Genomic DNA, 22,381 nt, shown 5'->3' with positions numbered 1-22,381 from the left:
CATGTCTGTGTCTTCATTTAACCTAATAGTTTCCACCTCTAATGCTGCAAATTTTAAATTTTATTCTGTTTATGGTTAATGTTTCATTATATTTAATATTTGTAATTTTAATTTCTATAGAAATATAAGTGCCAAATTATATATATACCAAACACAATGGAGTTTGTATTCTTTGATTTCATGCGAGTATAAAAGAAAAAAACCCTTAAACTAATTTTCCCAATTAGAATAGCCATAACTGTTACCTTTGGTATTGGTGAGGAGAGTAAGGCAGGAAAAGAACACAAGGGGAGCTTATAAGTGATGAGCATGTCTTCTTTTCTAAATCTAAGTGATAGCTGAATGGAAGTGTACGTGTTCAAGTTGCAATAATCCAGCAAGCTATGCATTCATTATATGTGCACTTTTCTATGTGTATATTATAGGAAGTATATATTTTAAAAGTCTCATTTTAAAACGTAATTAGATATGAGTAGAGAACTGAAAATATGCATGAGAAGTGATTGGTCACTCTTTTTTATGATCATCTCTATGGCAAGCAGGTGTCATCTTTCAACATGCTACTCATGTCATTTGTTTGTGACCATATTTGTAGCAATCAATTCATTTGCAAGAAGAAAGAGAAGGAAGAAATATTTATGGATGCCAGAATATCAAAGTAGAGCCACGCTGAAGAGATTTTGAAATAAGAATCAAATAAGTTATTACCTAAAATGAAAATAGTGAGAGAACTGACATGTGATTTCAGAAAATAAATGATAAAGAACAGAGAACTGCATAAGCCACTACATAGTCTCTTCTAAGTCTAGTGAAAATTAGTGCATTTTATGATTTCCTGACTTGCTTAATTGGTAATTTTATGTCTCAGATGGCAGAAAATTTAGTGAGAGCAGCCTTACATTCAGACCCATCAGGAAAGAATTATCCCGACAAGAGAGGATGCTGACTCCTCATTCATTAAGCATGGAGAATGTGATCAAAGTCACTTTGAAATGTAAAAGAGAGTTCTATGTGATTCAATTAGTTTACTTTGCTTCCCAGAAGCTATGGTACAACTCTGTCAAACTTGAGTTCTTCTGGTATCAATTTTGTTTTGCTCAGATGCATCAATTTGAGTGAGAATTTGGAAAATAAGTCAAGAATATGAACCACATAAGTTGGAGGTCATTAGTAAAGTATATAGTTTCACCACCTTTTAAAAATATATTCATAGATAGATTCTTTTTACTACTTTGGCCAGTTTCTATTTTCATAAAGCTTTACCTTCTATTAGCTTGCTTGAAAAAGTACAAGTACCCAATATGCAAATCTAACTTGATTACAATTTCATGTGTTTTCTGCTTTATTTCTTGGCTGCTTTCATTTTAGAAGAATTCTTTTAGAATCTATAAATCAAAATTTAAGATAGTTCAAAAGCAATCTAATTCTACTGGTGAAATTTTGGGTATCATGAAAGAACAAAGAAGGACATAAGTTGATCAGAACACTTCTAACTTTTCTTATAATCTCAGTACATAATTAGGAGTATACTCTGATTATGGAGAAGACCAGTACATACCTTTGAATATACTAACAACCCATCGGCTTTGCAGTTCTGATATGGGAATAATGGCTCCCACTGGCTGGACTAATCCAATGAAAGCCAGTGTTGGCTTCTCTAGCTGAGGGGGGAAGACAAATTTAAACATGGAGCGCTGGCTGTCCAAGATTCCCGAGTCATCCTCCAAGAAAGGGAGAGAGAATGTGTAGCCTGTGGCAAAGACAACAGCATCTATGCTCTCTTCAGTACCATCGTCAAAGATCACAGATGTGATGGTGAACTCCTTCACGTTTGGTTTTACCACCACCCTTCCAGTAATTATGTGATTCGCTAGATCATCACTCATGGTGGCCTGATAGCTGAGAAACCTGCGTGATAGGGAATGTAACATGAACTGAGTATGTATTTTCTGCACAAAGAACTTATGGTAGATAAAGCTTCAGGAAACAATCATAGTATTTCAATAATTTCAATACTCTTTTTGGTAATCCTAGGAAGTTCATATAGTTTATTGGTTAAAAATTTCATTTTGAGAAACAGAACTGGATAGCTATACTAGCCTGCTGCTCAACAGCTATGGTGCCTGGGATAAATCATGAAGTACTTTAGCCTCAGTTTCCTGTACTGCAAGAACTATAATGGTATAGGTTATATTAATGACATAATAACTGTATAAGACACAAGACCTATAATAACAGTCATATAGCTATGGGGATATCTTTACACATACTTATATATCCAGTGATAATAAAGCTATTTAGGACACAGGGATAATAATGATGATATAGGAACTATAATGATGACATAACAGATCAACCATGACAATCAGGTGACAATACACATTAAAATATTTTTAGTCAGTCATATTTTTATGTATAAATACATAATTACATTGTGCTAGTCAGGTTGTGACATACTAAATATTTTTAGATAATAATATTTTCACTATTAGAATATTCCTTTATTCTTGTTATCATGTAAAGATTGACATTAATTAGTCCTTGATATTTTTCAAGGGCCTCCATGGTACAACTGCATGATTTTCAATTTGCTTCTCAGTGGGAAAATTTGTGTTCAGTGACATTCAGATCTCTAACAACTACAACAGAGAGCTTGAACTATGACTTAACAGTAGAATGTGGTATTCCCAGGTCTATGTATCTTAATAAATATGTATTCCAAATTCTAAATAGTTTTTCCACATGATAGAAACTGAAGTCACCCATGTTACCTAAGTTAGTCATGAAGTTATGGATGTGTCCTTGAAGTACTTTATAAGACTAATTTTTCTCTTGTTACTGATTGTGTATTAATTCAAGGATTTATTATTTTGGAGCAAATTTAATATCTTTAATACAGGAGGCTCTCTAAGGCAAAATAGGAAATCACCGAGAATAAATGTATAAATACTATAATGGTTTTAAATATCAGGTAGAGGAAAAGGACCAAGAAAGAAAATAAGAGTGGACACGGTTGAGAGAACCCAAAATGGGAGATATGGGACAAAAGCACTAGGTAAGGTTAGGGAACTGACTGGATTTGAGTGGGGTGAGACATGAGAAAATAATTTGATTTGCAGTTACAGAATGAGCCCTGAGTTCTGGGTACAGCTGTGAGTGTGGATGGTACAGATGGAGTAGGGTAGGAGACCAGAGAAGAGGAAGAGGTTAGAATGCTGGAATAGTTACACATGCAGATATTGAAAATGTCCTGGTTGACAGTAGGTTTGGAGGTAACTGTGGAATCATAGTGTAGAATGCAATTGACAGATAAAACTGAGAGGTAGCATCATGACTTACTGAGATGGTTTGAGTCTCAAATGAGTAAAGTATTTAGCAGTTTATTCCTCTTTTCATCCCCCCCCTCCATCTTTTTCTTATATCTTAGTGGAATTACCAAGTGTTACTTGAATATCCTCCTTCAAAATAAATTACATCAAGAGCTAGAGACATTGCTCAGTAGTATAGTACACCTCTAAACTTGGTTACAGCCTAAGCATTGAAAAAAATTCCACCAAGAATTAGATTGATGCCTGCATTCCCCTTTCTTTTTCTTTGTACCAGGAATTGAACTCAGGATCTTGTGCTTGCCAGGCAGGCACTGTGCTGCTGAGCTATATTCCCAGCCCAATGCTTTTATTTCTTATGGCACATTCCAGCTTTTAGTTTCTACTGTCTACTAGCTTGAAAGTATATATTAAATCCTAGATTTTACCTGTGTTTGGGCTGCAGTCCATAATTAGCATGATTAAACTTTGCATTTAATTTATTCTCCATCCATCTGTTGATCAGGAATGTGGGACAGAATTTCTGGACTGTGCTGTTGTAATGAGTGAAAAGTGTGACATCTATGGGATTCCCATTATCCCAAACTCGGTTCCATATCCACGAACCTTGTCTTGTGCTAAGGAAAACCTGCAAGAGAAGAGTGGCTGCCCAGGGACAGTAACAGGATCATCCCAATCTCGGTTACCACTTTCTTATTTTTTCTGCTGCCCTTTCTGCTTTCTCACTCTGTAAAAGATCGGGTTACTTCAAGTCCTTCCAATCCAACTGCTGTTTGTCACAGAACTATTCCCACTGTAATGTTTCCTCGAGCTCCCCTGGATGCCTGGAATCTCCTACATCCCAGTTTTGAAAAGAAATGTTAACACAAATCAGTTGTGTTGGGAATGAGAAGTTAGCATCCCTGCTCTCCCTAAGCTTTATCATTCCATACTGCAGTAGGAGGGGAGACACATCTGAATACAAAGTCTGGGATAACAATACAAATAAAATGAGAAAAGTCACATGGATTTTTCTCTTATTGCATTTGGAAAATCCCACAGTATAAAATATAAAATGCATGAAAAACAGGATATATAGTTTGAATTTATTTTACTCTCTGTTTTTAATCATTTAACCAACATAAAAAACCTTCAGAATTTTAATGAAAATATGAGCTTCAGAGATCATTAATTGCAGAGATCCATGACTCATAGCAGTGTGTACAGTTCAGAGAGCCTGACTTGGGCAGGGAGTTCTCACACAGAAAACTTTAAGTATGGGAAATCCTTTTGTTTGTTTTTTGGAAATCCTAAATCAAAACAAAAAATTAACCTTGAATTATGAAGTCATTGCTCCATAACCTTTAAGGGGCCATGGTATTCTGTGCAGAGAAAGGTAGCTCCTCTTTTCTTACTCTTGATAAGATTCTGCTCCATTCCCAGTACTTCATAAATCAGGGTGACATTTCTGTCCATGCGTATGTATTTTTTGTTTAAACTTTATTTTCCCTATGAAAGCTTTGCTGTTTTTTTGTAAAGTTAATTTCAGATTGAAAATTTCTACCTCACTGGTATAACTACACATATATAATCACACCTAACTCTAGTTTGATTGATTTATTTTATGACTCTAATGTATTATTATGTAGAAGAAAACGTACACCAGTGTGTTACTGAGGTAGCAGGCAAATTTGGTATATCATCACTAAGCAAGAGCAGAATTCTAGACTCGCAGGGCCATACTGTAAGAGTCAAACTTATACCGAAGTGCAGATCAATATACAGTGACAAACCTGTTCAGCAACACGACTGATTTCACCAGCCACATCTGCTCCCGAATTCCCAATGCCAATCACGACCACTCTTTTTCCCACAAACTCATCTGGCTTCTTGTACTCCCAACTGTGGAGATATCTGCCTCTGAATTTCTGGATCCCTGTAATCAAAGGATTGAATCCCCACATCACAAACACAAATGGGAAAGGCCACTTGGCAAAATTCTATTATAAGCTTGAAATGGATGGCATTTAAATACCATCCTTATGTGTTGTTGTCAATATGACAGAATTATATTACCTGAGGAACAAAACATTTAGTGACAAGGGTAATCCAAAATAAAAGTAACCTAGCATTTCTTGAGTTTAGGAACTTGTTATATTTTTCTGTATTTTTACTTATACACGAGGTAGTGCCTTTACTTTTTGTGGTTCTGTGGAGGAATACACAAGTGTTTAAAGATTCTCAGCAATACACCATAGGACATGAATGCAAATCAAATACGAAATTGAATGCAAATCATATATGAAACAACTTTTATAGTAATGATATGAAAATGATATGTATGATTTAATTTTAGTGATATATTTTATTAAACTCAACGTAGTCTATGAGGTTACTCTGCAGAAAGGTTTTATATATTTTACTATATTGCCCAATCTGGTACGTATTTTACACTGACAGCATATTAGGATTTCACATTTCAAGTGTACACGACGACATACAACTATTGGCTTCTTCATGGAAAAATGTGATCCTTGAGTATTAGTCATTTAATACTCCATGCCTAACTTATTAGTATTTTAAAGCATTTTGCAGTAAAAGTTGTTCATATTCAAAAATATTTTGTGATCTTGGCACAAATTCTATGATTATATTGGTGTATTCTATTTATTGAGTGCCCCAACCCCCATAATGTACCCAGATTCTTTCCCCTTCTTTGATTCTTATCATGATTGCTTTAACAACTCCATTATTATCTCTTTGATAAACTTTTAAAAAAACTCCCTCCTATTGATGTTCTTTTTTACTTTTATGTTCTTGGTTTATTGAGAAACTTCTAGTTTCCAGTTTCAGAGTTAATTCTACTATCAAATCTACGCTAAGTGTTTTAAAATCATTCCACATTTTTTATTTATTTGGTACCAGGGATCGAATTCACAACCTTGCGCTTGCTAGGCAGGCGCTTAGGCCATTGAGCTAAATCCCTGGCCCCTCTTTTTATTTTTTGAGACAAAGTCTCACTTGATAGTTCTGACTGACTAAGGCCAGTTTAAGAACTCGTGGGGATACTCTCTCTCGCCGGTATTACAGGGGTGCACCATAGCTGACAACCACACACTCTTTTGTATTCCCACATTGCCACGTAAACACACGCTTCAAATACCTCATATTGCACAGGCATTAAGGTTCTTAGAATGCACAGCTTTTTTTTTCACACTCATCAGCTAAATACCTGAAAAATCCTGTAAGGGCAGATACTTTTCTGTGTATTGACCACTGCAGATCATGATCCCATCGAAGATGTGAGATTTCTGTTTCCCATTAGTTTCTACTACAACATCCCACTGGCCAGAGGTTGAAAAATCAAGGCGCTTCCTCACACTGCACACCTTGGACTGGAAAGTAAGGGAAAAGGCAGCTTCAGTTCTAAGAGCATTGTTCTCAGACTTCATTTTTCCCCCTAGAGTTCTGTTATGTAAAGTAGACGGTACTTTTGTATTTGTACCTCCTGATTGTTTAATATTTTTATTCACAACAAATTCCTAAAGGCATTACTTTCTCCATCTCAAGATAATTTGGAGAAGCTATTACATTACTTTTTTTCTATAACCTATGTTCTATATTTAATAAAGTTAATTGAAAGCTGTATTTTAGGAATATAGCCTTAGATAATGCTCTTCTGAGAGAGTCAAGAAGAGCGTAATGGACTGTTCAATGATATTGACAATGAGGCATGATCATTCTTTCAGAATTGTGGTAGAAAACTGCAAATTGAAGCCGTGCCTCAGTGTGGTCTAGGTTGAGCAGACTTTGCATGGACCAATCTGGGAGTAATGTCAGAGATTTCATTCCTTACGAGGAACTGGATGTGTTGCACCAGACCAAAGTGCCTGGCATACATCCTGAGGTATTCCATCATTTTGGAGTTGTGGAGGTAGTTGGGATAATGATCAGGAAAAGGGTAGTCGCTGAAGGCTGTCATTTCTTTGGATGTGTTGCAGGTCAGAGACTTATAAATTCCAGGACATCCACTTTCTGATGAGTCCTAAGGAGATAAAAACTTCTTATTGCTTCCAGGATTCAGAAACATAGTGAAGAATGTGTTAGGCCTGATCACACCTGGGGTGTTGGGCTCATTTTTCTTTGATAAGAACACATTTGGCAGTTTTATGTCATAATGCTCAAAAGGGTGAGACAATGAATTTGCTTTCTTATGATGACAAGCAATTCTGTTTATAGCATTACCAATAATTACATCACATCAAGATAATGGCTACATTTACTAACACACAGTACAACTAACAAAATCACAGCAAACAAAATTGATACAGAAAGAAGACTGGGAAGATTGGGAAGAGGAACTTCACAGGGATAAAAATCAGCATCACAACCTAAGAAATTTGGTTCAAGAAGAGGGGCTGGCAAGGTTTTTGACTTGGCACAAGTCATAAGAAATATGTAAAATATTTTTTGAAATTCTTTATTGTTTCTATCCTTTTTTCTGTTTTGCTTTTTTCTCTACATAAAAGAAATAGGTGAAATAATGAAATATAAGAGCAGACAAAATTAGATAAACGTGGTAAGTATTTAAGTGCAAAAGTGACTGGGTACTTTGTAAGAGACATTATTGATAAGGCTGCATTTCCTTATTTCTGTTCATTTGGGATACTGCTCACTATAGTTTGGACCTCAATGTGCCCCAAAAGCCCATATGGTTAAAGGAGATTCCCAGCTTATGGATGGAACCTTTAGCGAGGAAGGAACTGGTAGAAAGAAACCACATTACTGAGGTTGTGCCCTGGAAGGAGGAATTGGGGCTGCAGTCCCTCTGTCTTTTGGATTCTCATCTGCAGTGAGGTTAACAGACCCTCTGCCACCATGTACCAGACCACAAAGGTCAACTGCTGATGGACTAAACATTGATACCATGATACAAATAGATCTTTGCTCCTTATATTTTTATTTTAACAGGTATTTTATTACAGTGATAGAGATCTTACTAATACACTATCCATGATATAACCCCATCTTTTTCTTCATATTAAATATGGTTGCATTCAGCATCAAACATATCTTTATTCATGGAGACAGTTTGGTTTTAAAAAATTGTCTATTAAATAATGCAAAGCTATATATATATATATCTTTGTGTTATAGGATGATCCTGTGGTATGGAGGGAAATCTCTGAACTAATAATGAGGAGATCTTCAGTCCTTTATCCAGTAAACTGGAAACCAAATTACATACACACTTCCTGTCATTTCTCTCATGTGGATAACCTGTTAGCAATATCCCAGGTATTCCACATGGGTTTCTTAGGGAAATGAAAGGAAATACCTGAAAATTTCAAGTTTATTTGAATAAAAGATATTAGTGTTTTGAAAGAATACTTAGGGAATAACTACTTTAAATGCCATCAGAGTTCTGTATCTTAGAATGAAAGCAGCTCTTTTACACACAGATAGCACCATACTTCATAAGAATATTTAAAAATTACCTCGTATCTCCACAGTCCTCCAATGTCATTGCTTTTTTCAAAACATACAGGCTCAAGTCCCTCCTCCAAACAGCATTTGATGGCACCTAATCCGCTAAGCCCAGCACCAATCACTGCAATCTTTCTCACTTTCACGTCTCTTAAAGAAAGAATAGTTGTTCAGCTTTGTTTTAAGAAGGCCAAGTTTCGTTTCTATGTCACTGTCCTCTTCATTTAACATTCTATTGTTACTTTTGATGGAAATTCATTTGTTTCAACTATGACTTTGTATTGGGTTAATTTAGCATTCAAACAATATAGATTGTGTATTTGGAAAAATATGTTTACACATACATAAATATTTTGCTGTACTCCCTATATTTGATTTTTGCAAGCACAGATTCTACCAACTACTGATTCTATTAGGTTGAAAATGTTAAAAAGAAAAATTGTATTAGTATTGAATATATACAAGCTTTTTTCTTGTTATCATGTCTTTGATGATACTGTACAACAACTGTTTGTACAGCACCTGCATAGTAATAAATACAAACCTAAGTTTGATTCAAACTTAAACGGAGGATGTATAGGTTATATGCAGACACTATATCATTTATATCATTTTATATAATAAGCCATTGACATTCTGTAGGTTGTGGTGTGTGTATTTTTTTGTGTATTTTCCTGGAATTTATCATCAAAGATTAAGAGATGCATGTATCCATATATGGATGAGATCTTTGATCTTTCATTAGAGTCATGAAAGTGTTGTCTCAATTAATCAAAATACAATTTGAAAAAAATTTTCAAGTGTTTAAAATTTTTATGGTAAAACTATCTTTTTACTAATAACTCACAAAGTGCTCAGGGTGGCAAGAAACATGTTTAGGAATGTTTTGTGTGTGTGTGTGTGTATGTGTGTGTGTGTGTGTGTGTGTGTGTGAGTGTGTGTGTGTGTGGTCTTGTCAACTTCCTAATTCTATCCTATTATAGCTCTATTTTCTACTACATTTCTACCCATTGGATCAAATGAACTATACATTTTCAGAAGTGCAGAAATTGAAAAACAACAGACACATTGAACTATGTCTTGCCTCTTTGTTAATTAGACTGAGATGAAATCTTTTGGGGGTTTTGGTTTGATGGCTGTGAGAGGCAGTGATTAGAAGGAATACAGTCATTGCTTATTGCTTTGAAGTCAACATCTCTCCTGGCTTCAAGTCCCTTGGTGAATCAGCTCCCCGAACCCAACATCCAATCTTTGGCAACACCCGTACCCCTTAAACATCACCATTATATTATACAGCACATTTTGATCTATGTTCTCACCTTTCTCTTTTTTTCCCCTTTTTTTGTCCAGAAAGTCATCTCTTTTCTGTATCATCCAGTTATGACTGTTCACCAAGATTCAGCTCTGTCAAATAGGAGAAACAATTCTGATGGTCAGATGTTAACTTCATTGAAGTTTTTCTTGACCAACATCAATATCTACTTTGAGAACCTTCGCTCTGATAAAATAACAAACACAGAAGAAGTGGACTGATTCCTAGATACATATGAATTATCAAAGTTGAATCAAGAAGATATATACATCTAAATAACTCAGTATCAACCAATGGAATTGAAAATGTGATTAAAAACTTACCAGCAAAGAAAAGCCTAGATCCTGGTGGATTCACTGCTGAGTTCTATAAGAAATTTAGAGCATACCTAATATTATTACTTGTTAAACTCTAATGAAATTGAAAGGGAAATGATACTGCCAAAGTCATTCCTGGAAGTATTACTTTGACACCAAAACCACAAGACTCTTCTTTTTCTTCTACAGCAAAGCCGGATAATACTCAAAGTTTTTCTCAAGTTTTCTGTTTCGTTACCTCATTCTGGGTGTGTCATACCAACTGGATGGTGCAGCTCTTAGGATAGGGACAACACTATTCTCTGCGTTCTCATCACAGTGCCTGGCAGAGCAGTAAAGGGTCTCAGTGACAAGGAAATGGGCCAGCACCATTAAGGTCAAATCCTTAATCTCAACCTGGTTTTGGTGGGGGAGGAAATTCCTGCTCCCATGTCATTTTAGGGATACTTTTGGGGTATTCTTTCTGTTTTTTCTTCCTTTTGCATCCTCATTTACTTATCACAGTGGGAGCTGGAATGATTCTTGTGATGAGCGAGGTGGCAACTTTGGTGTCTGTTGGGTGAAGCGAGCCTAGAGCCCTGCCTACCCTGACAGAGGCTTTCTGCCTCTCTTCAGGAATCTGAGCTAATACTTGGTCATCCATGCATTTGTTGTAATGGGCACTGTGAAGAATTCATCTTCTCAGGTAGTTTTTGATCTCTAGATTTGAGGGACAAGGATTAAGACTTCCATTCACACTGTAGAGCAAGCCCTATTCTCCAGTCTACGTTGAATGAAAGCCCTGCATTTGAGGCAGTAAAGCTATGGATGCATTTTAATGCTGTTTTTTGTGTCCATTGCTCACTTGGTTAGAATCCATAAATGAGTGATAATATTTATATTGCTAGGACTCCTGCACTGATAATAGTTGTAAATATTTCTTCCCTTCCTTTTCTTAATAATCACATTCTATATTATTTTCTAAATGGAATTTGTAATTTATTTAACCTTGGAATACATCTAAACACATATTGTTTTAAGTTTCTTTTCAACTTAATATTTAGAACATCATCCATTTCTGTATAGCTATACAAATTATGATCTGTCACAATGGATCTAGTAATTTTTTTCATCCTTTTATTTTTTATACCATTAATAATAATTTCTATTTAAAAATTATAAAACTAAATTAAAAATTGCATAGTCTTTCAATGATATTATTGAATATACATATGTATACAATTTTTATCTATCTATTATCTGTCTTCTAGCTACTTATTTTCTACCTATCTATTTAACTAAAACACACTACTTATAGTATTTCACCTACTTTTTTATCTAACAATTTTGTGAACATACTACCATATACAAAAAGGTTTTCAGAAAATATTTGTTAAATAAATGTTAGTGCCTATAGAATTTATATTATATAATTTTTCTATTACACAATGTAGATATTTCCACGTCAGTATTACAAATAAATGTGTGTTTTCTAACTTTTCAAAATATTTTTTCTGCCTACCAAACTTCTGCTACTTTATTGTTCTTTCAGTAAGTTGACTCTTCGTCAGCAGGTTATGAGAATACAGCATTTTCTCTTGGTGTGATTCCTGGGACCACCTAAGTAAATGATCCCTACCTGATGAATGGTACAAGTGTTTTAATAAATAGATGAAAATTACACTATGCACAAGAATTAAATAATCAATGAGTGATATGGTGGAAATGCAGCATATATTACAATCCATTCAATTTTTATGGTGCCCTAACTGATTTTCTATCATTTCCTTATTTCATTGTTCTAGATCCTGTTTTTCCTCAGTACTTAATTTTATGTCTGCATGAAATTTTGTTCCATAAAATCATGTGAATCATAAGAAGAAACAGATGTCAGAGTCAGAGTTCTGATTCTACTAACAAAGTGAAGGTTTGATTCTACCACCAAGGAATTATGCATACACCAGGAAACGAAAGAAAAGTACATAATAACTATGACATGTGGGAAAACATAAATGCCATGACTGTAAAGGAAATTTCCTGAATACAAATTTTTCATTTATTCGACTCACGTCTCCACCTCGGACAAATCACTGAAAATGCAGAAATTCTAGCAATTCTGCAACAAACTTTCTGTTGGAAGAGTGATAAAACCAGTGCAATAGAGAGGGAGGAGGGAAAAATTCAGAAATATAAACATCCCCAGTTTGCTAATCATAATCTTCGGTTGCCCTAGAGGATGGGTTTTCAACCTCCAATCCTTGGGGGTTGGGTGCGGGTGGGATTAGCCTCTTTGGGATTTACGTCTTCGGTAGCTGTGTGTTTGATGTTTCTGTCTTGGACACCTCAGGTGTTCATTGCCAAGGGCAGGTGCTGTAGGAGCCCAAGTCTACTCTCCTTGCTATCCAGTGCACTGCAGTCTGCCCACGGTGCTCACTCATCATCCAGGGAACCTGGCTGCTGCTGGAAACTTCCCACCATCAAGCCTCTGTGTACTTACCCAGTCCCTTTATTTCAAGGAGAGTGGGGTAGGATCCTCACACCTGTTCCTGGAAAGATTTACCCTTTCCCCCCCCGCCAAGGATATGTAATTACTATAGACAGAGATATAACTGGCATTAATGAAACCTGAAGGAGATGTGTCTCAAATTTATCCCTTTGGAGCTCTTAGCAAAAGAGAAGCACCTCCACCCACTGTATCTTCTCAGAAATCTGCAATAACAAAGCACTTCAGAGGCATTTCCAAAGTGTATGTTTTTATCTCATGTCAAGAATCTCAAGAGAGAGGGATTTAGCAGGGAGATAGACTCACATGGCAATTGTGGTCGAGAAGTCCCACTTCAGGATCCCTGCAAGCTGGAGACTCTTGAGAGGTGGAAGCTTACCTCAGTCCAGATCTGGAACCCTCAGAACCAGGAAAGCTGCTGGTGTCTGATGTTGCCCGGCTGAAGGCATGAGTGAGCACACAGAGAATTTATGGGGTATGTCTTAGAGTCCAGTATTGAAAGCCTGGTGTAGTGATGTTCCAGAGCAAAAGAGCATCTCAGTCCTAGGACAGAGTGAAAAAAAAATCACTTGTATTTATTCTCTCAGCCCACTGGATGTGCTGCGAGCATGGAGGGTGGATCATTTCTACTTGGTCTACTCAGTAACAGCCCATACCTTTGGAAACACCCTCATAGATCGGGCACACCTGGGCAATATTATCCTTATAATCAGATGCTAAACCATCTAGGTTTCTCTTTTCAGGAATTTAACAGAAGAAGAATGGGTGTGATACATACTAATCTTTGATAATCTTAATGCATTTCCTGCTACTTGGTAATCCATTAAAACAGTCAAGTTGACATCTAAAATTAGTTATCATAAGTTCACATCCTAAGTTGACACTTAATTTCTTCTCCTTAAATCATAGTCTCTATAATGCCAATAAAAATGTAATAGTACCATCTGATATGAAACAACTCTTCTGTACCTGAAAGAACACTATCTATTCCCAAAAAAGGAGTTAATATTCTTGGATCATTTTACCCTTCTTCTGATGTCCCATTGCTTAACTACTATGTTGAAAAATTAGGAACATGGCTCCGCACCGCGCCGGGAGTGCACGCAGCGCGGATTTTTGAACGCTCTGCGCGGCGCCAAGAGTGCAGCGCGGATTTCTGACCGCTCTGCGCGCCGGGGGTGCACGCAGCGCGGATTTCTGACCGCTCCACGCGGCGCCAGGTGTGCACGCAGCGCGGATTTCTGACCGCTCTGCGCGCCGGGGGTGCACGCAGCGCGGATTTCTGACCGCTCCACGCGGGGCCAGGTGTGCACGCAGTGCGGATTTCTGACCGCTCCACGCGGCGCCGGGGGTGCACGCAGCGCGGATTTCTGACCGCTCCGCGCGGCGCCAGGTGTGCACGCAGCGCGGATTTCTGACCGCTCCACGCGGCGCCGGGGGTGCACGCAGCGCGGATTTCTGACCTCTCCGCGCGGCGCCAGGTATGCACGCAGCGCGGATTTCTGACCGCTCCACGCGGCGCCAGGTGTGCACGCAGCGCGGATTTCTGACCTCTCCGCGCGGCGCCAGGTATGCACGCAGCGCGGATTTCTGACCGCTTCACGCGGCGCCAGGTATGCACGCAGCGCGGATTTCTGACCGCTCCACGCGGCGCCAGGTGTGCACGCAGCGCGGATTTCGGACCTCTCCGCGCGGCGCCAGGTATGCACGCAGCGCGGATTTCTGACCGCTCCGCGCGGAGCCAGGTGTGCACGCAGCGTGGATTTCTGACCGCTCCACGCGGCGCCGGGGGTGCACGCAGCGCGGATTTCTGACCGCTCCACGCGGCGCCAGGTATGCACGCAGCGCGGATTTCTGACCGCTCCACGCGGCGCCAGGTGTGCACGCAGCGCGGATTTCTGACCTCTCCGCGCGGCGCCAGGTATGCACGCAGCGCGGATTTCTGACCGCTCCACGCGGCGCCGGGTGTGCACGCAGCGCGGATTTCTGACCTCTCCGCGCGCCGAGAGTGCACGCAGCGCGGATTTCTGACCGCTCCGCTCGGCGCAGGGGGTACACGCAGCGCGGCTTTCTGACCTCTCCGCCCGGTGCAGGGTGTGCACGCAGCGCGGATCTCTTTTTTTTTTTTTCTTTTTTCTTTTTATTTAAGAGGAAAAAGAGAAAAACACAAAACAAAACAAAGCGGTGTAAGGGTACAGGTAATACAGAACTATAAAAAAAAAACAAAAAACATAACAGTAAGAAATCACCTGTTAGTAGATTACATATTATCATCTTGAAAATAGTTGCTCAAATCACAGTATCAAAGAATACAAGGTGGACATTCAAACAGGGAGACTGCAAACAGCTGTGTTCAATGATCCAAAAACATTGATATAGTCAGCTATTTAACACCCCTAAACACACTTGCTGTTATATCCGTTAGAGCTCTTTTTCTTTTTTTTTCCCTCTCTTTTTTACAACAAAATTTACACATTATGGATTTTATTACTCCTTAGTTCTTATTACTTTTTTTGGGGGGGAGAGAATACAGTCAAATATGGCAAAACAAAGCTGTCAGTCAAAACCAAGGATAGACATAGCACATGGTGTAGAACAGAGTACAAGGTTATCAACAATGGTTATCAACGTTGTCTCTTGTTTCCTTAAAAAGAATTGTCTATCTCATTAGATATTATAAAGTTGGACAAAACAGTAGAGAACAAGACCAATAAAACTTAGGCATTGTAAACATTACAGGACTTCCAAAGGAGACAATAGTCAAACCAGAATGGGCATCTTAGTGAATCTTATTGCCTTCAAAGTAGTTGCCTATGTCTTCAAACTTGATACTATCATATAGAATGGAACAGAGTCTAATCAGTCAAAACAAGATCGTGGGAGTACTACAGGACTTCAAAACAAGTTAATAGGAAATCAAAAAGAGTTACTATTTCTATATCCTAATTTTTAAAATTTTTTCTTTAATTTAGACAAACATAAGAAATGACTAAATAATTTTTTTAAAAGAATAAGGGGGAGATTGAGATAAAACAGGACATAAAAATATAACAATAGAGGTCAAAGCATGACTGTTTCAGCAACCTAGTACTTCACCACCATATAACCCGACTTAATAGTAGTTACCATAGTGTCTGTCTTTTTCCTTGAAATATTTGGATAAAACTTCATATACTCTAGCTTCAAATATTTCCATATCAAGAAGCCCAGAATAAAGCCTTTCTAATTAATGAGTGAAAACTTTATAAGGCTTCAGGGCCACCTAATGGGGAATCATGATTACCACATATTTTTATATATTTGAATCATTACTTACATTAGGGAAACTATTCGGTATTCACACATGCGAGATTGATTTATTTCACTTATGAGTATGGTCTCAAGCTGTGCCCATTTATTGATAAATATCTCAATGTGATCCTTCTTTATAGCTGAATAATACTCCATTGTATAGAAATACCACAACTTTTTTATCCATTCTTCAGTTGATGGACACTTGGGTTGTTTCCAAGATCTGGCGATTACAAATTGTGCTGCTATAAACATAGGTGCACATATATCACTGTGGTATGATGCTTTCAGTTCTTCTGGGAATATGCCTAGAAGTGGAATAGCTGGAATGAATGGGATTTCCAGTCCCAACTTTTTGAGAAATCTCCAGACAGATCTCCACAAAGGCTGTACCAGTCTACACTCCTACCAGCAGTTCAGGAGAGTTCCTTTTTCCCCACAGCCTCTCCAGCATTTGTTGTAGGTTTTCTTGATCCTGGCCATTCTTTCAGGAGTGAGATGGTATCTCAGTGTGGTTTTAATTTGCATTTCTCTAATGACCAATGATGATGAGCATTTTTTCATGTATTTATTTGCCATTTGCATTTCTTCATCTGAGAATTGCGTATTCATCTCAGATGCCCATTTTTGGATTGGATCTTTGAATTTTGGAGGTCTGAGTTTCTTTAATTCTTTATATGTTTTAGACAAGAGGCCCTTGTCTGAGAGAGAGTTCACTAAAATCTTTTCCCAGTTTGTGGGTTTTCTTTTCACTATGCTGGAGATTTCTTTTGACATGCAGAAACTTTTTAATAAGAAGTGGTCCCAGTTATTGATTCTGGGAAGTATTTCCCGTGCGGTTTGAGTCCTGTTCATAAATTCTTTACCTACTCCTATGTCTCCAAGGTTTCTACCTAATTTGTCTTCCAATAGATTTAGTGTTTCTGTTTTAATATTCAGATCTTTGACCCATTTAGATTTTAATTTAGTACATGGTGATAGACATGGGTCTAGCTTTAGTTTGCGGCAAATGGAGAGCCAGTTTTTCCAGCACCATTTATTAAAGAGACTGTCGTTCTTCCAGTGAACCTGCTTGGCTCCTTTATCAAAGATAAGGTGGTTGAGTATGTTTGTAGTTGTGGTTGTCTCTTCTAATCTATTCCACTGATCTTCGGCTCTGTTTTGATTCCAATACCATGTTGATTTTACTACTGTTGCTTTGTAGTATAACTTCAAGTCAGGGATTGTGATGCCTCCTGCTTTGTCTTTGCTGCTTAGAATTGCCTTTGCGATTCTAGGTCTCTTCTGGTTCCAGATGAAATTTAGGAGTGATTTCTCTAGATCTATAAGGTATGTTGATGGTATTTCTATTGGGATTGCATTGAATCTGTATAACAGTTTTGGGAGAATGGCTATTTTCACAATGTTTGTTCTTCCTATCCATGAGCAAGGGATGTCTTTCCATATTCTGAGATCATCTTCAATTTCCTTTTTCAGTGTATTATAATTTTCACTGTATAAATCTTTCACTTCTTTCGTAAGAGTAATTCCTAAATATTTCATTTTTTTGCTTGCTAATGTGAATAGTCCAGTTTCTCTTATTTCCCTCTCTGTAATTTTGTTGTTCGTGTATAGGAATGCTATTGATTTCTGAGTATTGATTTTGTATCCAGCCACATTACTGAATTTATTTATTGTATCTAAGAGTATTTCAATGGAGTTTAGGGGGTCTTCTATGTAGAGTATCATGTCATCTGCAAACAATGATAACTTAACTTCTTCTTTTCCTATCTTTACCCCTTTTATTTCTCTTTCTTGCCTAATTGCTCTGGCTAGTACTTCCAGTACTATATTAAATAGGAGTGGTGATAAAGGACATCCTTGTCTTGTGCCCGATTTTAAAGTAAAGGCTTTCAATTTTTGGCCATTTAGTATGATGCTGGCTGTTGGTTTGTCATAAATGGCCTTTATTATATTGAGGTAAAGACCATTTATTCCAATTTTCTGTAAAGTTCTTATCATGAATAAGTGTTGGACCTTATCAAAGGCTTTTTCTGCATCTATAGAAATGATCATGTGATTCTTATTTTTGGCTTTATTGATATGGTGGATTACATTTATTGATTTGTGTATGTTGAACCATCCTTGCATTCCTGGGATGAATCCCACTTGGTCATGGTGTATAATCTTCTTGATGATTTGATGGATCCTATTTGCCAATATTTTATTGAGGATTTTTGCATCTGTGTTCATTAGGGAGATCGGTCTATAGTTCTCTTTTATAGTTGGGTCTTTCTCAGGTTTTGGTACTAGAGTAATATTTGCTTCCAGGAATGACTTAGGAAGGATTGCTTCCCTTTCAATTTCATTGAATAGTTTGAGGAGTGTCGGCATTAGGTCTTCTTTATATTTCTTGTAGAATTCTGCAGTGAATCCATCTGGGCCTGGGCTCTTCTTGGTGGGCAAGGACCCAATTACATTTTCAATTTCATTAGCAGAGATTGGGTTATTCAACAGTTTTATATCCTCTTGATCTAGCTTTGGTACTTCATATGCTTCTAAGAATCTGTCTATTTCTTCTGTGTTATCAAACTTTTGAGAGTAGAGGTTTTCGAAATAGGTGTTGATGATCCTCTGTATTTCTATGGGGTCTGTAGTGATTTCTCCTTTTTCATTTCTTATTGCATGAATTTGAGCTTTTTCTTCCCTTTTTATAAATAAAGTTCGCTAGGGGCTTATCGATTTTATTTATTCTTTCAAAGAACCAACTCTGATTCGTTGATTCTTTGGATTGTTTTCTTAGTCTCTATTGCATTGATTTCTGCTCTGATTTTTATAATTTCCTCTCTTCTTTTGGCTTTGGGCTTGACTTGCTCTTCTTTTTCTAGCTGTTTGAGGTGTAGCATCAAGTTATTTATTTGTATTCGTTCTGTTTTCCTGATGTGGGAACTCAGTGCAATAAATTTTCCTCTCAGGACGGCTTTCATTGCATCCCAGAGATTCCGGTAAGTTGTATCTGCATTTTCATTTTCTTTTAGGTATTGTTTAATTTCTTCTGTGACCCACTGATTACTCAAGAGTGTGTTATTCAGTTTCCATGTGTTTGCGGAATTTTTGCAGTATCTTTTATCATTAATTTCTAATTTCAGAGCGCTATGATTCGATAATATGCAAGGGATGATTTCAACTCTTTTGCGTTTGCTTAAATATGTTCTGTGAGCTAATATATGGTCTATTTTAGAAAATGACCCATGTACTGCTGAGAAGAATGTGTATTCTGATGTTGTTGGGTGGAACATTCTGTATATGTCTATCAAACCCATTTGTTCACAGGTGTGATTCAGTTCTGTTATTTCTTTGCTCATTTTCTGTCTGGTTGATCTGTCCCTTGGTGTCAGTGGTGTATTAAGGTCTCCTGTTACAATTGTGTTACTGATAATTTGAGTTTTCATTTCTGTTAATAATTGTTTTATATAACTGGGTGCTCTGGAGTTTGGTGCGTATATATTTAAGATAGTTATCTCTTCCTCTTGGAGTTTTCCCCTTACGAGTATGTAGTGACCTTCTTTGTCCTTTATGGTCATTGTTGGTTTAAAGTTCACATTGTCTGCAAACAGAATGGCTACTCCTGCCTTTTTTTGGATTCCTGCTGCATGAAGAATTGTTTTCCATCCTTTGACTTTCAGTCTGTGAGTATCCTTCTGGGTTAGATGGGTTTCCTGTAAACAGCATATGGTTGGATTTTGTTTCTTGATCCATTCTGCTAGTCTGTTTCTTTTGATTGGTGCATTGAGACCATTTACATTAATGGTTATTACTGTTAAATGCTGGTTAATTGTAGGAATGTTATCTCTCTGCTGTTGCATCTTTATCTTTCTGTTCTGTTTAATTATTTGCTTTGCTTAGTGGTTTTTTCCTTTGTGTATCTAAACTGTCTTTCAATATTTTTTGCAGGGTTGGTTTGGTGTTCATGAAGTTCTTCAGCTGTTCTTTGTCATGGAAGTATCGTATTTCACCATCTATTTTGAATGATAGTTTTGCAGGATATATCAGTCTAGGTTGGAAATCATTTTGCTTTAGGATCTGGAATACTTCACTCCATGCTCTTCTTGACTTTATCGTTTGTGCTGAGAAGTCTGCTGTGATTCTGATAGGTTTTCCTTTATAAGTGATCTGTCTTTTCTGCCTGACAGCTTTTAATAATCTATTCTTGTGTTGGATTTCTGGGATGGTGATTATTATATGTCTGGGTGTAGTTTTATTTTGGTTATGACTGTTTGGAGTTCTATATGCTTCACTGATCCTGATGTCAGTTTCTGATCTCATGCTTGGGAAATTTTCAGCTATTACTTCTCTAAATATCCTCCTGACATCCTTCATGTTGTCTCCCTCTCTTTCATTAATCCCTATGATTCTTATGTTATTCTTCTTTGCATCGTCTTGCAGTTGTTGAATTGTTGTTTCCTGATTCCTTGTTATTTTCAAAAGATCTTTCCTTTCCTGTTCACTAGCTGCAATCCTGTCTTCAAGGTCTGAAATTCTATCTTCACTTTCATTAAGGCGGTTTTTACAACTTTCAGTGGAGTTTTTTATTTCCTGTATATCTCTGTGCATCTGCATTATGTATTCTGTTTGTTTCTTATATTGCTCGTCTAGGGATTCTATCTTTTTGTTTAGTTCCTCCAATTTTTTATCTGTGTTTTCTTTAGATATATTTAGAATCTCTTTCATTTCTTTTATCATTTCTTCTTTTATCTGGGAGATTATTTTGAGTTTGAATTTCTTTAAAGCTTCCTGGAGTTGCTTGTCAATTTCAGTAGCTATTGTGTCCGATATATGAGGTGGATGGGATATATTTTCTTCTATATACATCGATCCTAGGGTTTCTTGAGATGGGCTGGAGGTTTGAGGTTGTAATTTGGTCTTTCATTTTGTCATTTTCCTATATTTCTGTGTTTCAAGTGTTATTTTTGAAAGCTTCCTCAGGATCTGTTGAAAATCCCCTTCTATGTTTGGAGGTACTGAGACTCTGGCGCCACGCTACCCCAAGCCATTGGGCCTACAGAACCAGTGGCCCTCCTCTGCCTGCTCAGAACTCCGCAGTTCCAGACAAGCTGGGCCTCAGGGACACTGTGCACCCACCTGCCCCTTGGAAGCTCCACAGTTCTTCAATCGCAGCTGGGTTAGGGTACTCACCACAGGCCGCGGTGCCTCAGGAACCTGTGGACCCTCCCTGCTTGCAGAGGTATCCACAGTCCTCCAGACACACGGAGAGGCCGATGCAGGCACCCCAGATCCGCCCAGCTCCTCCTCTGTACACTGATGGGTAGGTGTGGCTGCAAAACAGGCTGGGCTCGGCTGATAGTGTGGGCCGGCCCACCTGTCGGGAGCTCAGCAGTTCTCCAAGTGTAACCGGAATGGGGAGGCTGATGTGGAAGCCTCAAACCCACCTCTCCCCTTCACTGCACCTGGAAGCCTGGGGGGACTCCAGCAGTCTGGGTGGAGATATCCAGAGTCCTCCAGACACGCAGAGAGGCCGGTGAGGGCACCCCAGATCTGCCCAGCTCCTCCTCTGCTCGCAGCCCGGATTTCTGACCGCTCCGCGTGGTGCCCAGGGTGCACGCAGCGCAGGTTTCTGACCGCTCCACGCGGCACCGGGAGTGCACGCAGCGCAGATTTCTGACCGCTCCGTGCAGCGCCAGGAGTGCATGCAGCGCGGATTTCTGACTGCTCCGTACTGCGCCGGGGGTGCACACAGCGAGGATTTGTGACCGCTCCGCGCGGTGCTGGGAGTACACGCAGCGCGGATTTCTGACCATTCCGCACAGTACCAGTACCAGGAGCTGCGCGGATTTCTGACCGTTCTGTGCTGTACCGGGAGTGCGGGAAAGGTGGGCGGCGTGGACCCTGGTGAGTACTGGGGACCCCGCGGCTGTTGGGGTTGGCCAGAGAACATCTTGGAACGGGGCAGTGCCCGCCACCACGGGGACATCAATAACACAGAGTCTGGTGGCAGCCATCTTACAGTTGGGCAGAACCTACAGCTCAGTGGCTTCACTGAGCCCCCCTGTAGGGAGGGCTAGTGGAAGGCATCTTGAAATTGGGAAGAGCCTGAGTACGTGTTGGCTTCAGCCTCATACAGAGAACTGGTGGGAGATATCTTGAGTTTGGGCAGTTCTGCTGTGCTGGTGCTCCTGTCACAGATAGG

General features: G+C 38.5%; 1 protein-coding gene across 1 annotated transcript in view; it reads right to left on the bottom strand.

The window, feature by feature from the left end:
- LOC100733965 (flavin-containing monooxygenase 5-like) overlaps nt 1–21,992 on the bottom strand; it is a 30,063-nt gene extending 8,071 nt beyond the window's left edge. Inside the window, exons 1-9 of the mRNA XM_063254063.1 lie at nt 21,770–21,992; nt 13,959–15,018; nt 13,283–13,342; nt 8,804–8,942; nt 7,162–7,350; nt 6,538–6,700; nt 5,099–5,241; nt 3,755–3,954; nt 1,559–1,908 (exon numbers count right to left, since the gene is read on the bottom strand). Coding sequence (XP_063110133.1) covers nt 1,559–1,908; nt 3,755–3,954; nt 5,099–5,241; nt 6,538–6,700; nt 7,162–7,350; nt 8,804–8,942; nt 13,283–13,342; nt 13,959–15,018; nt 21,770–21,992 — 2,527 coding nt within the window. The remainder of the gene's footprint in view (nt 1–1,558; nt 1,909–3,754; nt 3,955–5,098; nt 5,242–6,537; nt 6,701–7,161; nt 7,351–8,803; nt 8,943–13,282; nt 13,343–13,958; nt 15,019–21,769) is intronic.
- Nucleotides 21,993–22,381: the final 389 nt, after the last annotated feature.

The sequence above is a fragment of the Cavia porcellus genome, unplaced genomic scaffold, assembly GCF_034190915.1.
Source record: "Cavia porcellus strain 051 isolate PalLab524CR breed Dunkin Hartley unplaced genomic scaffold, mCavPor4.1 scaffold_7, whole genome shotgun sequence".
Lineage (NCBI taxonomy): Eukaryota > Metazoa > Chordata > Mammalia > Rodentia > Caviidae > Cavia > Cavia porcellus.
The sequence above is the reverse complement of the archived record's forward strand: the minus strand, read 5'-3'. Positions and strand labels throughout refer to the sequence as shown.